Raw genomic sequence first — 20,534 nt, forward strand, 5'->3', positions numbered from 1 at the left:
CTTAAATTAAAAAAACAATTTTTACCCACCAGAGAGGGATTCTAAATTTAAGAATGAGACAAGCCTGCAAGCAGTTTTTATTGTCCGTAAGTCCACATCCATCCAAAAAGGGTTGCTGTGTTTGTGTTCCTACAAGTCATACTTTTTACAATTTAAAACAGGAAACTTACCAATTAATACATTTATAAAAGAAAATTTCTTCATAATTTTAAAGCCAGGAGGATTTTTTATTTGTTATGCTTAAAGTTCCACTAGAAAAAAAAAAAACAAAACAAAAGCTAGATCACACACTTTATCCCACCTTTCACCTGATGAGACGAACAAACCCTCCCATGCACAAGCGAGTACAGACAATGGATGGATAAGTACCTGGCGAGAACTCATTTTAACAAACCTTTTCATCAGCAATATTAAACAATTCTTCAAAGTCACATTATGTGAATAATTTTATTCATAAGGACAGTACACACAACAATCAAAACAATTTAATCTGTTTGCCTACAAATCATGATATTTAGCAAAGCTCTAATTAAACGGGGTTAACTTGACTGATTAATTAGTTACAATTAAAGCTGCACATTATATGAAAAAAAATAAAATTCCATCCAACCCAACAACCATGCAAATTAAGCTAATGTTTCATTAACCCTAAAGTGAAGCAGGAAGCTTCTTTGTCCAATTTTTTAAAAAAAAAGTTAAAAAAAAATGCTAATGTTTGGATTCCCATTTTTTTTATCGAAAAGGTCTCAACAGGAATTAGTAGAGAGCTAAAGGATGGTAGCAAGAGTGTCATTTACACATCAGTGACATGTTTCAAAAATATTATTTATAAAAAATCTATAATACAGATCTTTTTACACAAAACACATTTTTTTTCCTAGCTTATACAAGGACACTTATGGCCAGAAGACAGACATAGGTAGACAAAAGGGAAAGAAACCTAAACTTTAGCATTGATGATAGAGGAAATGAATGGCATGTACTGGAATTTTCCAAAAGCAGAACAGGATTGAAGTTGCTGAACCCATCTGCACTGTGCTCTTGAAGATTGCTTACAATTAAACCGGGAACTTGTGAAGAACTAGAAACCGCCTTAAGCATAATCCAGCCTAAAACTGCTTTAACTGCTCAAGTTAAACATCTGACGTTGATCACAACTTGTAGGAAGAATCTCTCTCAACTACAAACCGTTCAGTAGAATCGTTATTCTAGTCGTCTGTTTACAGCTCTGGCAGTGCGTCCATCTCATTGCAGTATCCAGGAAATGCTTGAAAACTAACAATGCCTTCCACTGACAAAAAGTGTCTCTTGCATCTTTTCTCCTTTTTAATAAACAGTACTTTGAAGAACATAAAATATACACAACATATTTACAGCAGGATACTTTCTACACATTCTTGAGGAAATCAACTGAAATGAAAAAAAAAAAAAAAAACAAAAACAAAAGAATTGAATGACTAACATGGCGCCATCTGTCCCTGATTGTCGGTGAAAATGCAACAAGAGGGAGTTTTAAAACCATCCCAAAGTGGATGGAGCACGTACAGCTGATCAAGAAAACACATTTATGTACAATTAACAGCATGATTGAGTACATAAGGGATCGCGCTCATGATAAGTCACCCATTTGTAAATTGCATGTTTTCAATAAGACCTGAAAGATTGATTTCTAGCTAAACCTGTGGAACCAATAAAACCTACAAAAACAGTGAATAAAATGCAATTTTTGTCAATAGTTTGAGACATTAAATTCTGTTTTCTTTCATAAACTTAAAAGCAACAAAACATAAAAGGCAAAATTAAATAAAGCTCCAAGTTCATCATAATTACAGTAAAAATAAACAAATTGATAGCTTATGTATTTACGAATATTGTGCAAGAGGAATTTGCAGCCTTACAGCATAGGCTGAGTGGGAAAAAAAAAAAAGTTTTGCAGGAATGAGTAAAAAGAAGTGCTAAAAAAAAGAACAGAAAGGCACAGAAGAAAACATAACACCAAGCAAATCATTTCTGCTTGTGCTGTATAACCTATAGTGAAAGAAAATTGCCAAATCCCAAAACCCTCATTTACTTCGACACAATGCTAAACAATATCTATAATCTTTTAAGTGACACATAGAGAATAATATATTTGATCAAATAAACTAAATGTGGCAAATGTTTTCATTAGGTCTCATAAAAGGTAGCTGTTGACAGTGACTGTACATCCTACATTCCTTGTAGAAAGAATGTGCAAACAGACCGTACACCAAGCACAAACCTGAAGTGATTTAATACCAACTAAATAAGAATTATCCTGCGACCATTTTTATGGGCGCAGCTCTGTGAAGCCCAAACCATTTTTTTAAAGTGAGACAAAAACTTTCTAAGCAAGATTTGTTACACAGTCTGGAAAAATTCATACGACTTAAAATCTCCTCAGATTTCACCGGAATTTTACATTTGGATGTCAAACCAACCAAATTGGACACAATTTTAAACGGGAAATGAAATAGGGCACAAGCATACAATCAGTCCTGTACCATTAGTTACACACATCCATGCAAGGTGAGAATAAAGTGACTTAAACATAAAGAATGATTGTGCCGTTGTGATTATTTCAAGAGCTAGAATAAAGATTTTTTTTTTTTGACAAACACCAAAGGGAGGTAGGTAAGGAAGAAAACAAGAGGCATACATTTATTACAGCTATACAGCAATCAGCCATAATATTATGTTCCCCAAGAGCTTACAAGGGTAACAGAATATATATCTAGTTACAGTAAAACACAGGCGCATCTCAGTAAAGTAGGAGATAATTTTGAAGTTAATTTATTTAAGTAATTCAGTTCATCTGAAAGTTGAGTGGAAGAGAAAGAGATTAGTAGAAAAATGTTCACAGGCAACAGGGATAAGTGCAGTCGAAAGAAGATCGTAAGGCAAGGCCACTGGTGCCGCCATATCTAAACAGTAATTCAGGCAAAATTATTAGGGATTCATGATAAATCAGCAGAAACATCAGTATCAGTTAATATTAGCCATTCTTGCCACATCGGCATCAGTCCAATAAATAAAAATGGGGCAAATTTAATAACCCATACCTATTTCCATATCAATGCCAATTGTTTCTGGATGAAGTTGGTCATATAGTAGTGGAGTCATTTTTTTTCAAGGAGTTGAAAGTTTAGCGAAATATAGATATATATAAATAAAAGATTGGCTATTGATCATAGCAGCAATGTAAATATTGGATATCAGCTCAAGTTTTCATTTCAGTGTATCCCTAGAAATTATAATGGATGGATTGGTGTATAACTGGTGACCGTGGCTCTGTGGGAAGAGTAGTTGTCCTCTGATCGGAAGGTTGTAGGTTCAATTCCAGCTTCCTCCTGCCACATGTCGACGTGCCCCTGGGCAAGGCACTTAACCGATCTGGGTATCGGTGTATAAATGTGTGCGAATGGGTGAATGTGACTCTAGTGTAAAGTGCTTTGAGTGGTCAAAAATGATTGGAAAAAGCGCTATATAAGTTCAGTCCATTTACCATAACTGGGGACAAAAGCGGAACCAACAATGTATCAGGTGTATGTACTTCTGATCCTTTTCTTTTAGATTAGCTTTATGTAAAACTATTTTTTTTGGGGAAAAAACCTAATTTGGGATTTTCAAATTACACAGAAACACCTAAAATTCTTCAGTCACAAATAATTTACTTTTGAGTTTCAGTTTTTGAACTGAATTACAGAGGTCAATTAACTTTTCAGCTATAATTTTAACGATATTGAGATGCACCAGTGTGTTGCTAAATATTCCTCCACCAGAAGAAGACAAGTGATCTGAGGTATGCAGGGCAGGGTCCACGAAAAACACCCAACAATCAATAGAGCATCAAGGGTCTATCGTCTGGAAGTCATAATTTAATGGCTGATTGGTGTGTAAAAAGTGGAAATATTGCATTAAGCAGCAAGAGTGAGTTGATTATTTTTCAAGCAAGGCAAACCGACACTCCCATTAAACATAAACTCTCTGGCAGCAAAGATATGAGAATAATTACACTTTGGTCACTTAACCTCCTAGTGTACATTCCAGAACAAGAACTGCTTTGAATCCAATAGAGAAATGCTTTTTATACCGTAGTATGGTTTCATGAGTTATTATTATTAGTATCTTATGAGAGGTGTGAGTACAAACAAAACATGACTATTTTTCAAACCGCTTTAAGAAAACATGATTGTGTTGTGAATAGTTTTGGCAAAACAAGACAGATGAAATAAAGTGCTGCTAAAATTAACAAATAAATTCTTTCCCTGTTTTTTCCTTCAGCCAAAAGATTCGCTGGTTGAAACATCAGGGGATGAGTTCAATTGAACCCTGGTCTCAGTGACTCGAACTAAAGGGAACTCGGAGAAGTCCGCGCCGTGTCCTCTGACGCTTACTTGTCCGTTGGTGACCGTGAACTGCGAGGACGATGCGGCTCTCGTCGCCTGGAAATGAGACTTGAAGTTCTGATCAAAGGAGTTGATCTGGAACGTCTGCAGTATCCCCTGCGTAGAGTCAGACTTCTTCGAGGGCGAGACCTGCTCCAGGAAGTCCTCATCAGCTGGAGACACCGCCGAGGGCGGAGTCGTCTCGTCACCTGAAAATGAAAACGAGTGCTGGGAGTCTCCGACCAATAATGCGAAGTGAGGCTTTTCCAAAGTGGACCTCAACGGAGAGCTCATCCCTGATTTGAACCTGCTGGGTGAGGAGAACTGTTTCTCGTTAGAGAACAAAGGTTGTCCGGCTAACGTGGGGTTTTCAGAGACCAAGCTGAGGCTCTGGCTCGTTAAGTAGCTGTCGTTCTGACTGGTCCTCTCCAGAGCCTGTTGGAGAAATTTGGAGTATTCCTGCAGGAGGCTGACCTTCTCTGTAGGCGGCTGAGCCTGGGCACCAGAGGATCCGATGCTCTCCACAGGGCTACTGTCCGAAACATCAGAGGAGTTTATAGATATGCTCGAAGTCACTTCTGTATCAGCGACACTGAAGGAAATGTCTGATTGCCCATTAGCTTTGGTAGAGTAGTGCTCCAGCAGCGTTTGAAGAACCTCATCAGGGAAAACGTTTTTCTCATGAGCTGCCTTTATCTCTGCGTTGATGGGCTGGGGCTCCAGGATGGTGGCGGGGACAGTTTCATCTATGACGGTTGACACCACTGTTTGCGTAACAGACGGTTGAGAGGACATGGCGCTCGTGTTGAGCCCGTAGTCCCGGCTGTTGTTGGCCATTGCGGCGTGAAGGTAACGCTTCTTTTTGAGAAACTGCATGGCGTCGTCGTAGTTTGTGCTACTTGTCGCCGGTTTAGTCGTTCCTCCTTGAAGAGTTTCGACTGATTCCAGGTCAGCGTTGCTCTCGACGTCTAAAAGGCCCTGCTTGTCCACAATTTCAAAGGTGTACTGTGCTACCTTATCGGCTTCCTCATAGGAGGACAGCGAGGAAGACAAGCAGGGAGGGGTTTGCTCTCTGGGCTGTTTAAGGCTCCTCTTGGGGACTTTCTTCAGGACTATTTTTGGAGGGGTTGTGTCCTCTGATGATACGTCGTCATCTTCGTGTTGGCTGGCTGTTTCCTCAGGAAGTTCCACTGAGTAGTCAGGAATCACATACTCATGTTTGACCTTGGATGATACAGCAAATATACATGGAGTTTCGATTTTATCCCGACTCTGGCCTTCCTTCGCTTCTGTTTCTTCGACAGCAAAAGTGTGCCCTTCTGTCAGGACCGTGATGCAAGAGCCTGAGCTCTTTTCTGCACATTTTTGGCGCTTTTTCTTGGGTAGAGAGCACTCTTTGGAAAGGAAGGGAGACCCTGAAGAATCTGTATCATGCAAAGGTCCGATTTTACCAGCGGTCTTGTTTGTTTTCCTCTCTCTGTTTTCATGACACATTCGCCTGTGTTTTAAAACCCGGTCTGTTCTGGAGAAGTACTGTGGACAGAAAACAGTAAGAAATTTTAAGTAAGATTTCTTAAAAAAACAAAAAACAAAACAAAACAAAACAAAACAAAAAACTTCCTGCTGTTGCAGTACAAACACTGTTTTTACAAATATACCAAACTGTACCGTTTTAAACATTTAAATACAACAAACTGATTTTTTAAACTTTCATCAGATTATTCTACAATAAATCCAGACTTCTAAAAATACCACTTATTTGTGATTCCTTTATTTAGTTTGTTTAGTTTGGAAACAAAGAAAATAGGATAAAACCTTATGATGGAACCAGACTAAAGTTACGAACCACAAGTTGAGTTAAAAATCCCTACCAAAGAGGATCTATGGATCAAAAGATGAACAAAATGCCCTCAGTTGTCTTTAATGATTAAATAAATAGTATAATAAATAAATAATTAAATAAATCATAAATAAATAAATAAATAGTCATGTCAGAGTTCTGCAACAATCAATTAGTTGGGGGACAAAACTCAAGTTCTGATGTGGAAAATCAATGATCAATGATTTTATTTGCATACAAATCAATATAAAAAACCGATTTGCATCTTTAAGATCCATCTCATGTTTGAAAAATAATCAAGACTCCTATGAACCCAGGTAGGAAATACTGAACTGCAGCTTTGGAAGTCCTCTATAGATAAATGTACAACCTCAATCTGTTTAAAATTAGTTAGTTTTCATTCACACAGCAGGACTGTACCTGGTGACAGTAGTCACACTGGTAGGGTTTCTCTCCACTGTGAGTTCTCTTATGTCTCTCCATGTGGTACTTCTGGATAAACCTCATCCCACACTCATCACAACGGAAAGGCTTCTCACCTGAAGAAAAACATAAAAAAAGGTGACGACCGAGGGAAGACAGAATCCTTATCAGTGTTTATTTTAACAATCTGTTGCTCACCAGTGTGGATCTTCTCGTGTCTCTGCAGTAGATACTTCTGAATGAAACGCATGTCGCACTGGCTGCACTGAAATGGCTTCTCACCTACACATTTAGGAACAAAAATGATATAAATAGTGACACCAGGAACAAAGTATATTTGAACTTACATGTGAAACACTATCCACCCTATTCCTGGATTGATTTGGCATTTTAAAAATGACAGAGCAAAATGGTGGAGTTTGACTCTTTCAAACGGTTTTGCAGCATTTTATTCATTAGTAGCTGGACAGGAAGAAGCAGAGAGAGAGAAGGAAAAGACATGCAGATCGATCACTGAGCCATGTGGCGCCCCCATGAGTCTAACTATTTTGAAGTTATAATTTTTGTGTTACAAGTTGAGAATGAGTTGACAGGATGTCATGCACTGCTAAATGATCGCTTATCATAAAAAGGAGGCAAGAATCTTACTTGTTATTTCTGAAACTTTAGCTCATGCCTGATCTGCTGTCAGCACTATGTTATTAAAAAGGTTCCAGTGCAAGTAGTAAAGACTAGCCATAGGTTTGTGAATATCCACAAAAGAACATGGTGCGTGATAATTATTGTAAATAGATGAAAAAAATATATATATATCTGAAAAGCTACCCAGTTACTTTAAAACCATCCCAAAACAAGACGCATTCCAGCTGCTGCTACGCCAGAAGTTGCAAAACTCTACCATCACTGTCAGGGCTGCGCTGGATAACAATGTGAAACTTTAAAGAAATATTCAGTAAAAGTCATTTGTACCCGTATGAATGAAGACATGTCTCTGCAAATGGTAATTGGTTCTGAATGCAGCGTTGCAGTGAACACAAACGTGACACTTTGGGTTAGGTACAGCCACAGATCCATCGTCATTCATGCCGAGGATCTACAATAGCAAAAAGATCAAAGAAGAGATGTTTTATTTTCATTCAAACTTTCAACAATAAAAAGCTAAATAAACTGAAGCCATTTGTTGAGGGGAACTCATTTGTACCTTCGCCGGGGAGCGCTGCTTCCTCTTTTTCTTCTTGGGGTACGCAGTCATGTCCTTAATTGCCTTTTTGTCCTTCTTTATATGGACTGCAGGGTCAGACAGCTTCAGCTCCTGCTTGATGCTCAGCTGGAAAAGCGGGACCATACATAGTCAAGACATTTAATATGGCACATGACCTACTTTATGGGCTACCAGGCAGGCTGGCGGTTTATACAGGTCTGGCAGGTGGAAACGGGCAAAACAAAGAAAAGGACACCTCAACATGAGGAAGCCTCAGGCACTGCAGTCGAGAGGGCAACCTGGAGTCACCGTCCACATGAAGAGAAATTACATGGCAGCTGGCCTTGGAGGACATTTGCATATTTTGTGAGTGGCTGAAGACTTGTCACAAGTTGGTCAAAGGTTCATGTCGGTTTATGAGCTTCTGCAGAATATTTTAATACTTTGTTTATCTTCAGTGCAGCGGAGAAGAAGGTCTTCTCCGCTGCACGTCTTCTCTTTGGCGTTATGAATCAAACGTTTTATTTCGTGCCATCTAATACAGGGTTTTGACCTCATGCTCCAAAAACAAACTTACGCATACCAAACATATCAACATGGGAGATATCTGCTAAACTGCTAAACGCCAACTTCGCAGGAGGAGCACTAGATAGAGTTTGAAAATATTATTCAGTCGTCACTGCGGGGGAGGAATCAAAGGGAAGGAGTCCAGAATGCAGTTAGATAGCAGACAAAAAGCATCACAAAATTGGCCTCAGATTATTTCATACAGAAATGAAAAGATAAGAAAAATAACTCCATATTTTGTGGAAATGAGTAACCAGAGGATTTTCATTGAACTGGCATCTTGTTGAACCACAGAGTGCAGAAGTGAGGGAAAAAAATGACTCCTGTTGCAGATTTTCAGTATTAAACTACAACAATTCCTCCATATAACTTACATATAGTCATTCCAAACTTCTTTGAATGGTATATCAGTGACAAATATTTACAGTTATTTTTGCAAACAGAATCTTGTGTTAAGGCTGGTAGTTTATGAAGCGCAACAAAGTAGGGAGTAGGGAGTTCTGTTCAATATTACAACCCAATGTTTTCAATACTTAGTGATAATTGCACAGTGGTTACACTGCGAAACACAAATAGCATCCTTCTAAAAGCAAAGGAAATGGAAAGATTTAAAGATTTATAACTGCTAAAGTCTGACGAACGTGTCTTAAAGGATAAACTTTCTCACAACTCGACTTGTCCGATTTAAAATCGGTTCTAGATGCGTAATCATGGAACGATGTAATGATTTAGTTTGTGTCTTGTAACATAAAATGCACCAGACAGTTTAAGTCTCGAAAAATGTTTTGATAAGAAATTCTGAAAGCAGATTTCCACACTAACATTTTCATTTGGGTTATCTGGTTTTAAGAATCTAAAAGATGGATTTGAATCATGAGTCAAAGGGTTTACATTCTGAATCTGCAAACAAAAATACTATTTACTCTGTGTACAATTTAGTTAACAGCATATATAAACTATCCTGGACTTTGTGCTGCCAAAGAAACAAAACAAAATTTAGGAAATATTCACCCAATAAGAAATATTAAACACTCTCCCCTCCATAAAAACTCAACTCGTCTGGGACCAATTTCTGGTTCCGACAGACAGCGAGATCTACATATACATGTCGATCCAAGTAAACCACTAAAAAAAAAAAATTTACTCACTGGCATCTGAAGTGAAAACGGCAGCTTATTGGTGAGTTTCAGGGGGAAATGCACTCCAACCTCGCCCCCTGCCTCCTCTTCTAGTCCTTCTGCACCGTTCTTTGTCAGCTCCTCCTGCATCATCAGCTGTTCTGGAGGGACCAGGTCGTGAGTAACCAGCGAACTTCCAGTCAAGTCCTCATCATCGTCGTCGTCATCGTCATCCTCAGCCAAAAGAGGCTGGTTTGCCAGCGATCGCTCCCCGAGGGTCATCACCACCAGTCCTCCCCCCGCGCCCAGACACACTCTCCCGCCTCCATCTATTCCTCCGCCGCTGCACTTCAGCAGCATCCCATCCAACTTGTCCTCAGAGTTCATCTTACATCGAGTACTCCTATAGTCAGTAAAATGAGCCGTTAGAACGAGATCAGGTCAAAATTCGAACATAATGAATCCAAAATGAAAACACTTGAAGGCCACCAGACAGAAAAGACCCAGGTCACTAACACAGCTCAGATGTTAGTTTTCAATTCTTTCACAAAGTATAAACTGATCGCTTTGATGGTCATATTGTTATCATTATGTTACATTTAAATCTACAGTGATCATATAAATAGTGAAAATAAGAAAAACAAACAGGTAGTTGCTCGGGTATGACGTTTGTTGCTTCATACTGGAATTTTGTATTCCACATAGAGTATTGTTCTGTATGTGGAATGCTGTAAATATTCCACATACAGTAATAAAAAAGGCTCCAAAAATTGTCTCCACCTTGGAATACATATGATCGCACAAAGTCAGATACCTTAATGTCAACAATGTCTGTTTCTAGGAAAGTGTGAACTTTTGTAACTAGGTCAGCCATTACTTCTCTAATCTTAAAAACAAACCCTACGGTGAAAGCAACTGGAAAACACAGAAAGTCAACTCTGAAAGATGAGAATTTATTAACTTAATATGCAGAAACAGATTTTTTAGCTATTCTGATAACAAACATGCTTAACTAGAATATATCTGTTCAATGACAGTAATTGAAAGTCGATATAAATAGCATGAGATTCCTACATTATTACATCTTACTGAACTGGTGGAGCAGCTTGAAATTTCAACACAAGGTCTCATAAAAAAAAAAAACACACAACAAGTAGCGTTAGCAACGGCTTGAATTCAGCTCCGTAAGGCTTAGCTAACGTAGCATTTGTGAATGTTACCAGGGGTTTTGCAGGACTACAGCGAATGGACACAGGCACGGGAGAAAATTGCAGCCACGACAATAAAAAACAACTGCAGTCAATGTAAACACACTCACTGTGTCACTCAGGTTAAATGGCCTGAGACCCCAGTTAGCCAACTAGCTCACCGCGCTCATCAAATCTGCTACATTGCACTAGTGCGACCAGCTACAGAAACAACAGGAAGAGGGCGACCTCCTCTTCAAAATAGAAGTACTTTTTCAACTTCCTCCGAGGAGAGCTGTGGTTATTTCTTTTTTCTGCAGACCCTCCAGAAAAAAGAGGGTCTGCAGAAAACTGCATTTACCCCCCTCCCCAAAGCTTCTAAAATTCTAATTTTTTATTTTTGCAATAGACGTAAAAATAAACCCAATTTTCAGATCATTCTACCATATGGCACCTTTCCATAAAACAAAAATCTAAACATTATACATGGACAATATATTACAACTTAAAGACTCAGATTTCGTTACTTAAAAGTATGGGGAAATGTAAAAGACATTCATTTAGAAATATTTTTTAAACCACTTGTAAATGCAAAAAAAAAAATAAATTTGCATATTGTGCTGCATATTTCCAAATACCACCCCCCTCCCAAAAAAAGAAAAAGAAAAATGGCATATTTAAATATTTAATGTGCTAATTGGTTTATAAAGCACTTAAAACATCAAAATAAAGATGTTTATTTGCGCATACATTCACATATAGAAATGTTAAAATCCGTTTAACAGCGCGCCGTCGTGCGACTTTTAATCTGAATAATGTAACAGGAAAAGACATTCTGCTTTGAAAGACTTGGCATCTTTCTGGCCTGTTTGAAGCTAAGTAAATAGCCGCTAGCATTGAAAGCAGTTTGTTAATCTTACTGTAATTTCGTGTAATTATCCTAATACTAACTGCGCCCTCACATATCTGGCGTTTTATGCAACTCTTAGCCGACAGTGTGCGACACATTAGTTAAATACTTCCCCTACACTAAGCAGCAGAGATTGGCTTCTCCATAGCTCCCCTTCACTTGATACGATATTTCCTGCTAGCAAAGCTAGCATTTGCTAGCTCGCCACTACGACAGACAAACAGTAGGCTTATTAATAAATACCAAACGATCATATACGACATGCCAACCCTTAGTACTGTAATATTTATACTCACCTCTGTGCGTTAAAGCCGTTTAACTGTCATCACTGTTGGGCACAACTCCAAAGGACTACACGGAATAATCTTTCACACCATCCCGTTTGATGAAGACATGGATGATGGCTATTTGTCGCCATCTAGTGGAGGATAGTGGTTCGTGCACTCATTATGCCGTGATCTACCGCGATGTTTTAATTATGTAGACGGGATCACTGGATTGTTATTTCAAGTTTCTATTGGCAGCATTATTTTTCGCCCATGTATGAAATTTGAACTAAACAAAAGACAGAATATTTTTTATCAAAGAAAAGCACCAGAGCAAAGTATGCCAACATGTTTGAAAGTGTTCTGTTTATGTAAGTAACTTATTCGCATGGAACTACAGTTTCTTTACATATATATGTTTTTTTGTTTTTTTTTTTTGCTCAACTCTCAAATGGTTTCAAGCCCCAAACAGGTTACAGGCTTGCCTTATCTTTAGATCCGCCCATCAATTGTGACAGTTTCACTTTCCCTAAAAAGAAAAAAAACCAAAAACATCCTCAAAAACAACGTGATTCTGCCACCACCGTGCTAATGTGGAAGCGTGAAGGTGGAGCATGATTAAATTCTTCGCATTTTGAAACCCATTGGGTTTTGCATGTAAACTTAAATTGTTTAGTTCTGGTCTCAGAGCAGCACCTTCTTCCACATGTTTACTGTGGATTGTTCCAAGCTGCAAATTAGGTTTCTTGTGGATTTCTTCCCAAAACAGTTTTTTTATACACCCTTTTTTTATGGCCAGATTTGTGGAGTGCTCATGATACATGATGCCATTTGTTCTCTAATGTCTAACAAGTATGAATCTGACAAGATTATACTTTATAAAGGAGGTGAAATATATATATAAAAAAAGCATGCCACACGTTTTAATGTGTTTGCTGAAAACATTTTTCCCCATTCCATACATTTGTGCATTACTTTGCTTTGACGTAGCACATAGTATTCAAGGCCACCTCATCCATATTATAGCGAATTAGAGTTCCCTGACAACGTATTGCGTAACAAATCAGTAAGAACAAAAAGCGCTCAAGTGTAAACTATTCTATTCTAATAAGCATTGAAGTTCATCTAATTCTATTTCGGCTGACACCTTTGCTAAAAAAAAAAAAAAAAGCAGATGGGGATGGGAGAGATAAGATGATACCCTGTCACGCCAGCCGTCGCTCTCTCACACACAAACACACACGCACCGACGGCGCTGTGAGGAATACTAATCAACCTGTTTGCCGTCAAGTGCAGCAGGCAGCTCGGTGCGCAACTTTTTCATTCAGCACGCACTAACACGTTTCTGCCAGCGCATCGTTAATAAAACGTGTGTGAAATGTACATTTCTCTTTGACTGAACCGTGAGCTGACTGTTTCTACTTTAGTCTCCTTGCCTCGTTTTTTTTTAATTTTTTTGTGTGCGACAAGCCGCCTGAAAGATTGTATCTAGGAAGAGACAGCTCACTACTAACCCACCTCTAGCGAGGGAAGCCCCCCACGCGTTGCGCGCCTGGATCACCGGGGGTTTACATTTATATATTTATATTCAGGTTCTCTCACCCGGCGGCGCGTGTGCACGCGCGCGGCGCACTTACACGTGTGTGTTCAAAAAGAAGCCCTCGGACTCCGTCCTCAACAGTTGCCACCAGAAGGAGGGAGAGAGAGAGAGACGGCAGACTGAGGACCGGACGGACGCCGCTCTGCCCGGCTCTGCTCCTGACATGCAGTCGCTCATTTCTCCGGTGACCAAAGCCATCCTAGTTGCGCTCTTCATCTTCGCCATCCTGCTGATCCTGTATGTGATCCTCTGGTACATCTGTAGGGACGTGGACTGCGACCACGGAATTTGAGGATTCCGTTAAAGCGGGGAAATAACGGGAAATCAACAATGGGGCGCACAGAGGAGCCCAAAGAGTCCTGTCTCATCCCGTAAGTGCGGTTCTTTTTTTTTTTTTTGCACTTAAGTCGTGCGCAATTTGGGAATACTTCTATATACGTTTGTGTTTATGTGCACACGCGCATTCCTTTCGCGCGTAATGTGAAAAGGTGAAAAGCAGCGTGCGCCCGGTACCACAGACCTGAGGAGAGCCCCTGATTCCCGCCCCGTTTAACTTGACAGCAGTCATCCATCACGGACGCCTTGTGCAATGGAACACGCTGTTATAGCGGAGAATAAAAGAAAAAAAAAAGAAAGAAAAAAACAAAGGTGCCACAATGTCATGAGGAGGTTATATGTGTGCGGGCTTTTAATCAGAGAAGAAGGTGGAGAGCGCCAGTGACATTGCGGTAAAAGACGTGCGCGTCCCTTAAGGTCAAGAACAACAGTGTTTACCTCGTGTTCCCAGCACCACCACCACCACCACCCCCTCCTCCGTTTATATATACCCGCTGCATTAGTTCGTGTTCAGTTCAGCTTGGTCTTTGAGGAATGCTTTCATGCTGGCATCGCACGTCCAACGAGATAACGGGATTATCTCCACCGGTTCCATGTGCGTCTTCTTCCTAATCTGCCTTGTGCCATGTTTTGCGCCCTTATCGCGAATGCTCCGCTAATGCTTTCTTTTTTTTTTTTTTACGCATAGCGCAAATTCATTCCCACTTGACGTCCGTGAGCTTGTTTCGACTCACTGTGTTCAGTCTCACTTGATTCACTTTCAAAACCCGCACCTGTGCACGCAAACAAGCGCACTGCGTTACTGAAAGGGGATTCTCCTCTGTATTACCCCTGAATACGATAGCTTTTGCATAATCCAAATTATACGAGTGGCGTGGATGCCAATTTTCATTTTCTTCAGTCATGATTAGAAAAACGAACTAATTTCGCTCAAATTAAAGTAGAGATTGCAAGGACAAATCAAGGGCATGTTTTCTTTTCTTTCTTTAATTTGAGCATCGTGAGAAGGGATTCAGAGTTGATCTTTTCACCTTTCTCCGAATCTATGGGGCATAAATTCACGCTGCTCCTCTTAATGGAACTAAAGGGAAAATGGGGGGGGGAAAGGATGCCCCAGTCCCCTGTGAAACATCTCTGACTGGTAATTACTGAGTGATAATGACTGGCTGCAGCTCACTCTGTACTTAACCCACTTCAGTTTTTCATGTTAACACCACAAACTCATGAGAGGATTGCAACAGCCAGGCATCTTTCTGTGCCCAAAGGGGCGGCTATGTGTGTGTGTGTGTGTGTGTGTGTGTGTTTGGAGTGGGGGGTGTGGGGTGGTGAGGCTTGAACATTTCAAAAAAATGTCTTATTTTGGAGCTTTAAGTGCTTTCCACTCTGAGCTGGATGCAGCCATGAGAAAGAAATCCCGCAGTCTCCCTAAAATGTTAGAAGGACTCTCCTGCCGAGACAAGGAGAATCCTGCTGGACTGGACCACAGAATGATTTTTGCCACACTTGAGTTGGAATGCAACAAGCCGGACTTGCCCCTTTAAAACACACACACGCACACAATGCACACTGATTTGCACGCTGCATAAGTGACTGCCATGTGCCTATCCAGTAATGACATGATAAGGGAGCAGGGCGGTGTGTGAGACAACTGCTGCTGCTGCAGCTGTTGCTGTCTATTCTGGTGTCCTGGACAGTTGTCCTAGTGCGTTAAAGAACGAGAGGGGGAAAAAAAAAAACCTCTGTTTGGGTGACCATGGATGGCTGTCCAGTTTGTTAAGGAAGAAAGGCAGCATGTGTGACAGCGTGGGAGGGGGTTAAACACTGACATGCTCCAGAATTACTGATAAAAGTGGAGCAGGAAAGGCTCAGCGGGACTCAGCATTGGAGTCAGCTGTGAGTGTGTGTGTGTGTGTGTGTGTGTGCGTGGGTGTGTGTGAAAGTGTGTAAATGTGCTCGGATTTGTACCTTTACAGCATCAAATTCACTCGAGTTTATTGAAAATGGTATTCATCATTAAATACGTATGTGGCATGTCAATTATTTGGACACTGTTAACTATTCAACAATCGCTTTAAACTTTTAACATTGAACCGCATAAAGTTGTGTGCAACTTCAAAGTAGAAGGATAATGATATGTGGTGTTTACAATTTGTATATGAAAATTTTAAAAATGTGGCATTCATTTGTACTTATATGAAAGAAGGTACTTTGTTTATATTGGAACAATTAAAATTTTGTGGCTTACTTGTGAAATTGAACATGTACAGATCACCAGTATTGTACATCCACCTGAATACACCATCCCCACTGGTGGTGACGGCATCATGCTGGGGGCATGCTTTTCTTCAGAGACAGAGAACGTGGCTATTGAATTGAATGCAAGAAATACAATAAAATGATTTAGATTTCATTTGGTGAATGACCTCGTCAAAATAAAGGAAAAGAAAATCCAAATGAGAACCTGTAACAAGACTTTAAAATTGCTGTTCCCAAGGACTCTTCATCCAATCAGACTGAGCATTTTCCAAAGAGTTTGAGTAAAATTCAACCTCTAGATTTATAAAACTGGCAGGGACCACTTTGACTAGGTCTGTTACAAAAAATCTCAGTAAGTTATATTAAAATATTTGTGCTATTTTGTGATGAGTCTGAATACATTTACAAGGCCCTGGATGCAGTCGGATTCTTTTTTGCCACTTTTGCATATAGTTCTTTTCTTTTTTCATTAATTTGTATCTTGATGGTCTTATCCAAAATGTTGACCAGTTCTGCAGGATTTATTTCATTGGGAAAGGGAATTTTTCCAATATTATTTCCCGTTTTCATGCATTGTAACTTGTAAATGGAGACATTTCTATTTTATTGACCAGTTTTGTATCACAAAACAGTTTAAATGATGTCAACGCTCGGCTGTACAGATGTTTGTTTTAATTCTGATTCATTCCTGCAATGTTGTTGACCAGGTAGATTTTCTTTGGATCTCCACTGACTGGAGAAAGAGCTAACGGGACTACGAGTGTGTGACGGTGCCAGCTGTTGTTGCTGAAGCAAAAAAAAATGAGATCTGTGCCTACCAGCTACATCTAAAAGTTTTGCTATTATTTCATTTTTGCAAACTTTTTGTTTGTAATGTGGATTTAACGTGATTTCAGGGCACTCTAGAAAAATGCCACATTTTGCAACCAGAAAGAGAAGAAGGAAAGTGACAGCATCTCAGGTTGGAGATTATTGACAGACCTTGAGAAAGTGGTCAGAAGTGAAATAAGATTGGATGGTGTTCAGTTTGTTATAAAACTTTGATATTTGGATGAAGGTTTACATCAAAACCTTCATCCAAAATGGTTTTGATGTAAAAAGCAAAACTCTTAAAAGTATCAAAATAACAACACAAACTGTGGCAAAACAGAAGAGTTTTCTGAGTTTTCTTTGGTACTTACTCTTTTGAATTTATTTGTTTTTGGTTATCTAACTACTTACCATTTAACTTTTGAGAAAGAAAACTCAAAGATTTTTGGAAACCTTCAAACATCAAAGCTGCTTGTTTTTAAGAAATTTGAATTCAAAAGATAACCATGTGTGGACATTTTATTTTCGTTCTTTCTTTTTATTGTTTTGTTTTTTGTGAAAGTTTGCACCTCTGAGACTTTTTTGTTATTCTTCTAGAAATTGGCCTAGATGCAAAACTCTGAGTTGGAAAACGACTACTGTACTTCACCCTTAACACTCTATCCACACTATGAAGTAGAGTGGTGGCAGCATCATGCTCAGGATATGTTTTCCTTTAACAAGAACATGAAAATTGATTGAATGGAAGGGAATGTGATGCGAAGGAAACCTTTAAGAAGGTGCAAAATATTTGAAGACGGGCCAGGGGATCATGTTCCATCAGAGGCACAACACTAAATTTACAGCCAGTGATTAGATTGGATTGTTTAGATCAAATCACATTCATGCCTCGAAGTGGCTGAGGCTTAAATATGAAAGAAAATCTATGGCAAGACTTGAAAAGTGATGTCCACTGATGCTCTTTTTTCAGTCTGGTTGAACTTGAGATGAAAATCTTGAAACTACATGTACATTGAAAGTTGGTCCTACAGAGTAAAGGTTCAAGGCCATACCTTTCAAATTTTTGTAGAAATCTAATTTTATATTTCAATTCCCAATTTTAAAAACAGCTATTACAAGGATTTTTTTTCCATCAACAATTTGATAAGCTGAAAAATTGATGATAGCAAAAAATAAATAAAACGTTAAACCAGTTTGCTATAACTGTAATTTTGTAGTAAAATCATCCTTTGCGCCATCAATATCAGCATACAACATATGCACACTGATTAAGAAATGCGATAATATTTACAACTTTGATGAAGACACAAAACAACCCCCGGTGTCAGCATTGAGGATCACAAATATCCATGCGTCAGAAAGTTTTTCTTCTTTTGTCCATTAATTTCTACTAAGTATTTGTAGGTACAAATACTTAAAATCAAACCAAGGTCAAAGAATGACACACAAGAAGATAGAAGTTGTATTTCTAAAAAGGCATAATCGACTTTTATGTGTCACTATTTCCTTTTTCTAGAAAGCTTCTGTTTGGACGTTGTCACTGGTGTTGGGGCATGCTGTTATTCATCACCTCTTTGCCTCTTTTTTCTCCCACTATCATATCTGTCATATGGACAAGCAACGGTCCCAGACTTCATTTGGACCTACACGCCTGCCAGCGCTGAGTCTCACCCCTGCTCATATCATCCCTGAAAGCAGTGAAACAGGGTCAAGATGACCCAGCACCACATATGTTTTGTCCTCACACTGAGGGTCTTAAATATGCTCTCAAGAAGATAAAGCTCTTCAACACTCACAACTGCACACACACCTCAAAGCCATAAAAATAGATTGTGAGTGACTCAGCCGTTATGTAAAGTCCATCTCTGATAGGGCCGCCCGGGGCTGTTTATGTCAGTTTAGCTTGATGGCGCGAGAACTGAGGTGACACATGTCTGCTGTGTCCGAGTTTCGCTGCACACTCATGCATCCATACACACACACACACTATTCCCTGGAATATGCCCGGGAGCCACCATTCCATCCGTCTTTGCTCTTCCTTCCTCTCAGAGTCTCTGTGCGGGCCCCCCATTGGACAAAGATGTGATACAGTCAGCGTAATGGACTCCCTCCAGCCCAAACACTGCACATAATAAGGATTAGAGGGGCCTGGGATGCAGACTTTGAGTTAGACATGAATCATATCCACAGCCCCTTTGGCCAGGTAGACAACCCAATGGGGAAAGTTAGAGGGAGCATTGCAGGACTTGGAACTAGAACAAGATGGATATTTTCATCTAAAATTCATATTTGCCAAGCACGTGTATTGATTTTGTCACCACTTAACAAAACATAGATGAATACAAATGCTAGATTAAAGTTTTATCTCCAATACAATATGCCCTGTGGTTGCTTAAGCATTCATCCATGGACTTATGCAAGCTTCAGTACTCTTTCTAGAAGCAATCTGGTGTGTTTGTAGTTCTTAAGCACATGTGAATAGCCTTTTTGATAGGATTTTTAGATAACCTTTTTAAAGTTGACATTCTAAGATACCAATTTTTGATCTGTCTGTGGAGCTCTATAAAGCAGAGAGCTTCAGTTGTATAAAAGGACTGCAAGTCAATTTTCCACGTCTTAAATTCCCACCTTTGTTCCAAGTCTACACCTCACCATTTCATCCCTTCCTTTTTTTCCCTTTTGTACCTAGAAAAAAATCAACTACGTATTGTGTATCATTCCATTTGTCTTGCTATTAATTTATACAAATTATGGTGAAAAATACTCATAAAAACTCTATCTCCTTCAATTCAATTTTATATTAATTTATGAAAACTTTCTAAACAAAAAGCATTACACCCTTTCCATTTATTTTAATTTAGCCCCCTGCTTGTGGGGCTTCAGCCTAACAAGCAGAGTAGTTGTCTTGTGATCTGAAGGTTTTGGGTCGATTCCAGCTTCCTCCTGCCACATGTTGGTGTTCCCTTGGGCAAGGCACTTAACTCCAAGTTGACTGTCATGGGGGGCATGAGGGTGTTTGCATTTTTTAAGTGCAACTGGGATTTTCTCTGTTGCTAAAAATGCTCAATTACATTAATGTCCCAATTAAACATCATTAAGTATTGTTTCCGGGCTCCATTACATGTGCATAAGAGTTATTTTTTTAAGTGAATTTATGCTGTTTTGAAGGGGTTTTAAGTTTGGCCAACAGCGTGTCACTTATATCACACATCACACAAATCAGAGGAGGCATTGAATATTACTCTGACATGATAATAAAGCTAAAATGTGTCAGTGCTTGAAGCTGCATGACTGAGCAGAAACAGTTATTCTGGGTGAAACACTGAAAAAAATGAAGGCCTTGAAGCTGGAGACTCACACACGCACACACGCACGCACGCGCGCACACACACACACACACACACCACCATATAAATTCTCAGTGTTCAACTAATCCTAAAGTGAGAAACAGAAGGGACGAAAGCAGAAGAAGGATCTTCCTCACAGTCCCCTTTCACTGCCAACAGGTTTCATACAGGAAGAGGCACACACACACACACCCACAAACAGAGACTAACAGAGTGTTAAATTAAATGTGTTAAATATTGTGTGTGTACCTTTTCCTTTGTGTGTGT

The 20,534-nt window shown here is 39.4% G+C and overlaps 2 protein-coding genes across 5 annotated transcripts in view; one reads left to right on the top strand and one right to left on the bottom strand.

Annotated features, from left to right (window-relative positions):
- Positions 1-3,621: 3,621 nt before the first annotated feature.
- On the bottom strand, positions 3,622-12,175 carry znf148 (zinc finger protein 148). 2 transcript variants are annotated; one of them, XM_007557116.2, is made up of 7 exons: positions 11,949-12,175; positions 9,586-9,958; positions 7,871-7,996; positions 7,639-7,762; positions 6,868-6,951; positions 6,667-6,785; positions 3,622-5,939 (listed from the first exon to the last, which is right to left on the bottom strand). In XM_007557116.2, the coding sequence occupies exons 2-7, from the start codon at positions 9,940-9,942 to the stop codon at positions 4,299-4,301; spliced, it is 2,451 nt and encodes an 816-aa protein (XP_007557178.1). In that variant the 5' UTR covers positions 9,943-9,958; positions 11,949-12,175; the 3' UTR covers positions 3,622-4,298. The 2 variants fall into 2 exon arrangements, with proteins under 2 accessions (XP_007557178.1, XP_007557179.1); XM_007557117.2 differs by lacking the exon at positions 11,949-12,175 and adding an exon at positions 10,874-11,040.
- A 996-nt stretch (positions 12,176-13,171) lies between these two features.
- The window catches only part of LOC103141457 (dehydrogenase/reductase SDR family member on chromosome X-like), a 39,443-nt gene continuing 32,080 nt past the window's right edge, over positions 13,172-20,534 (top strand). The window contains exon 1 of one of the 3 annotated variants that reach the window (XM_007557122.2): positions 13,172-13,889. The gene's annotated coding sequence lies outside the window, so the exon portion shown is untranslated. The remainder of the gene's footprint in view (positions 13,890-20,534) is intronic. The other 2 variants (XM_007557118.2, XM_016673895.1) reach the window with 2 other exon arrangements.

The sequence above is a fragment of the Poecilia formosa genome, unplaced genomic scaffold (assembly GCF_000485575.1).
Source record: "Poecilia formosa unplaced genomic scaffold, Poecilia_formosa-5.1.2 Scaffold84, whole genome shotgun sequence".
NCBI lineage: Eukaryota > Metazoa > Chordata > Actinopteri > Cyprinodontiformes > Poeciliidae > Poecilia > Poecilia formosa.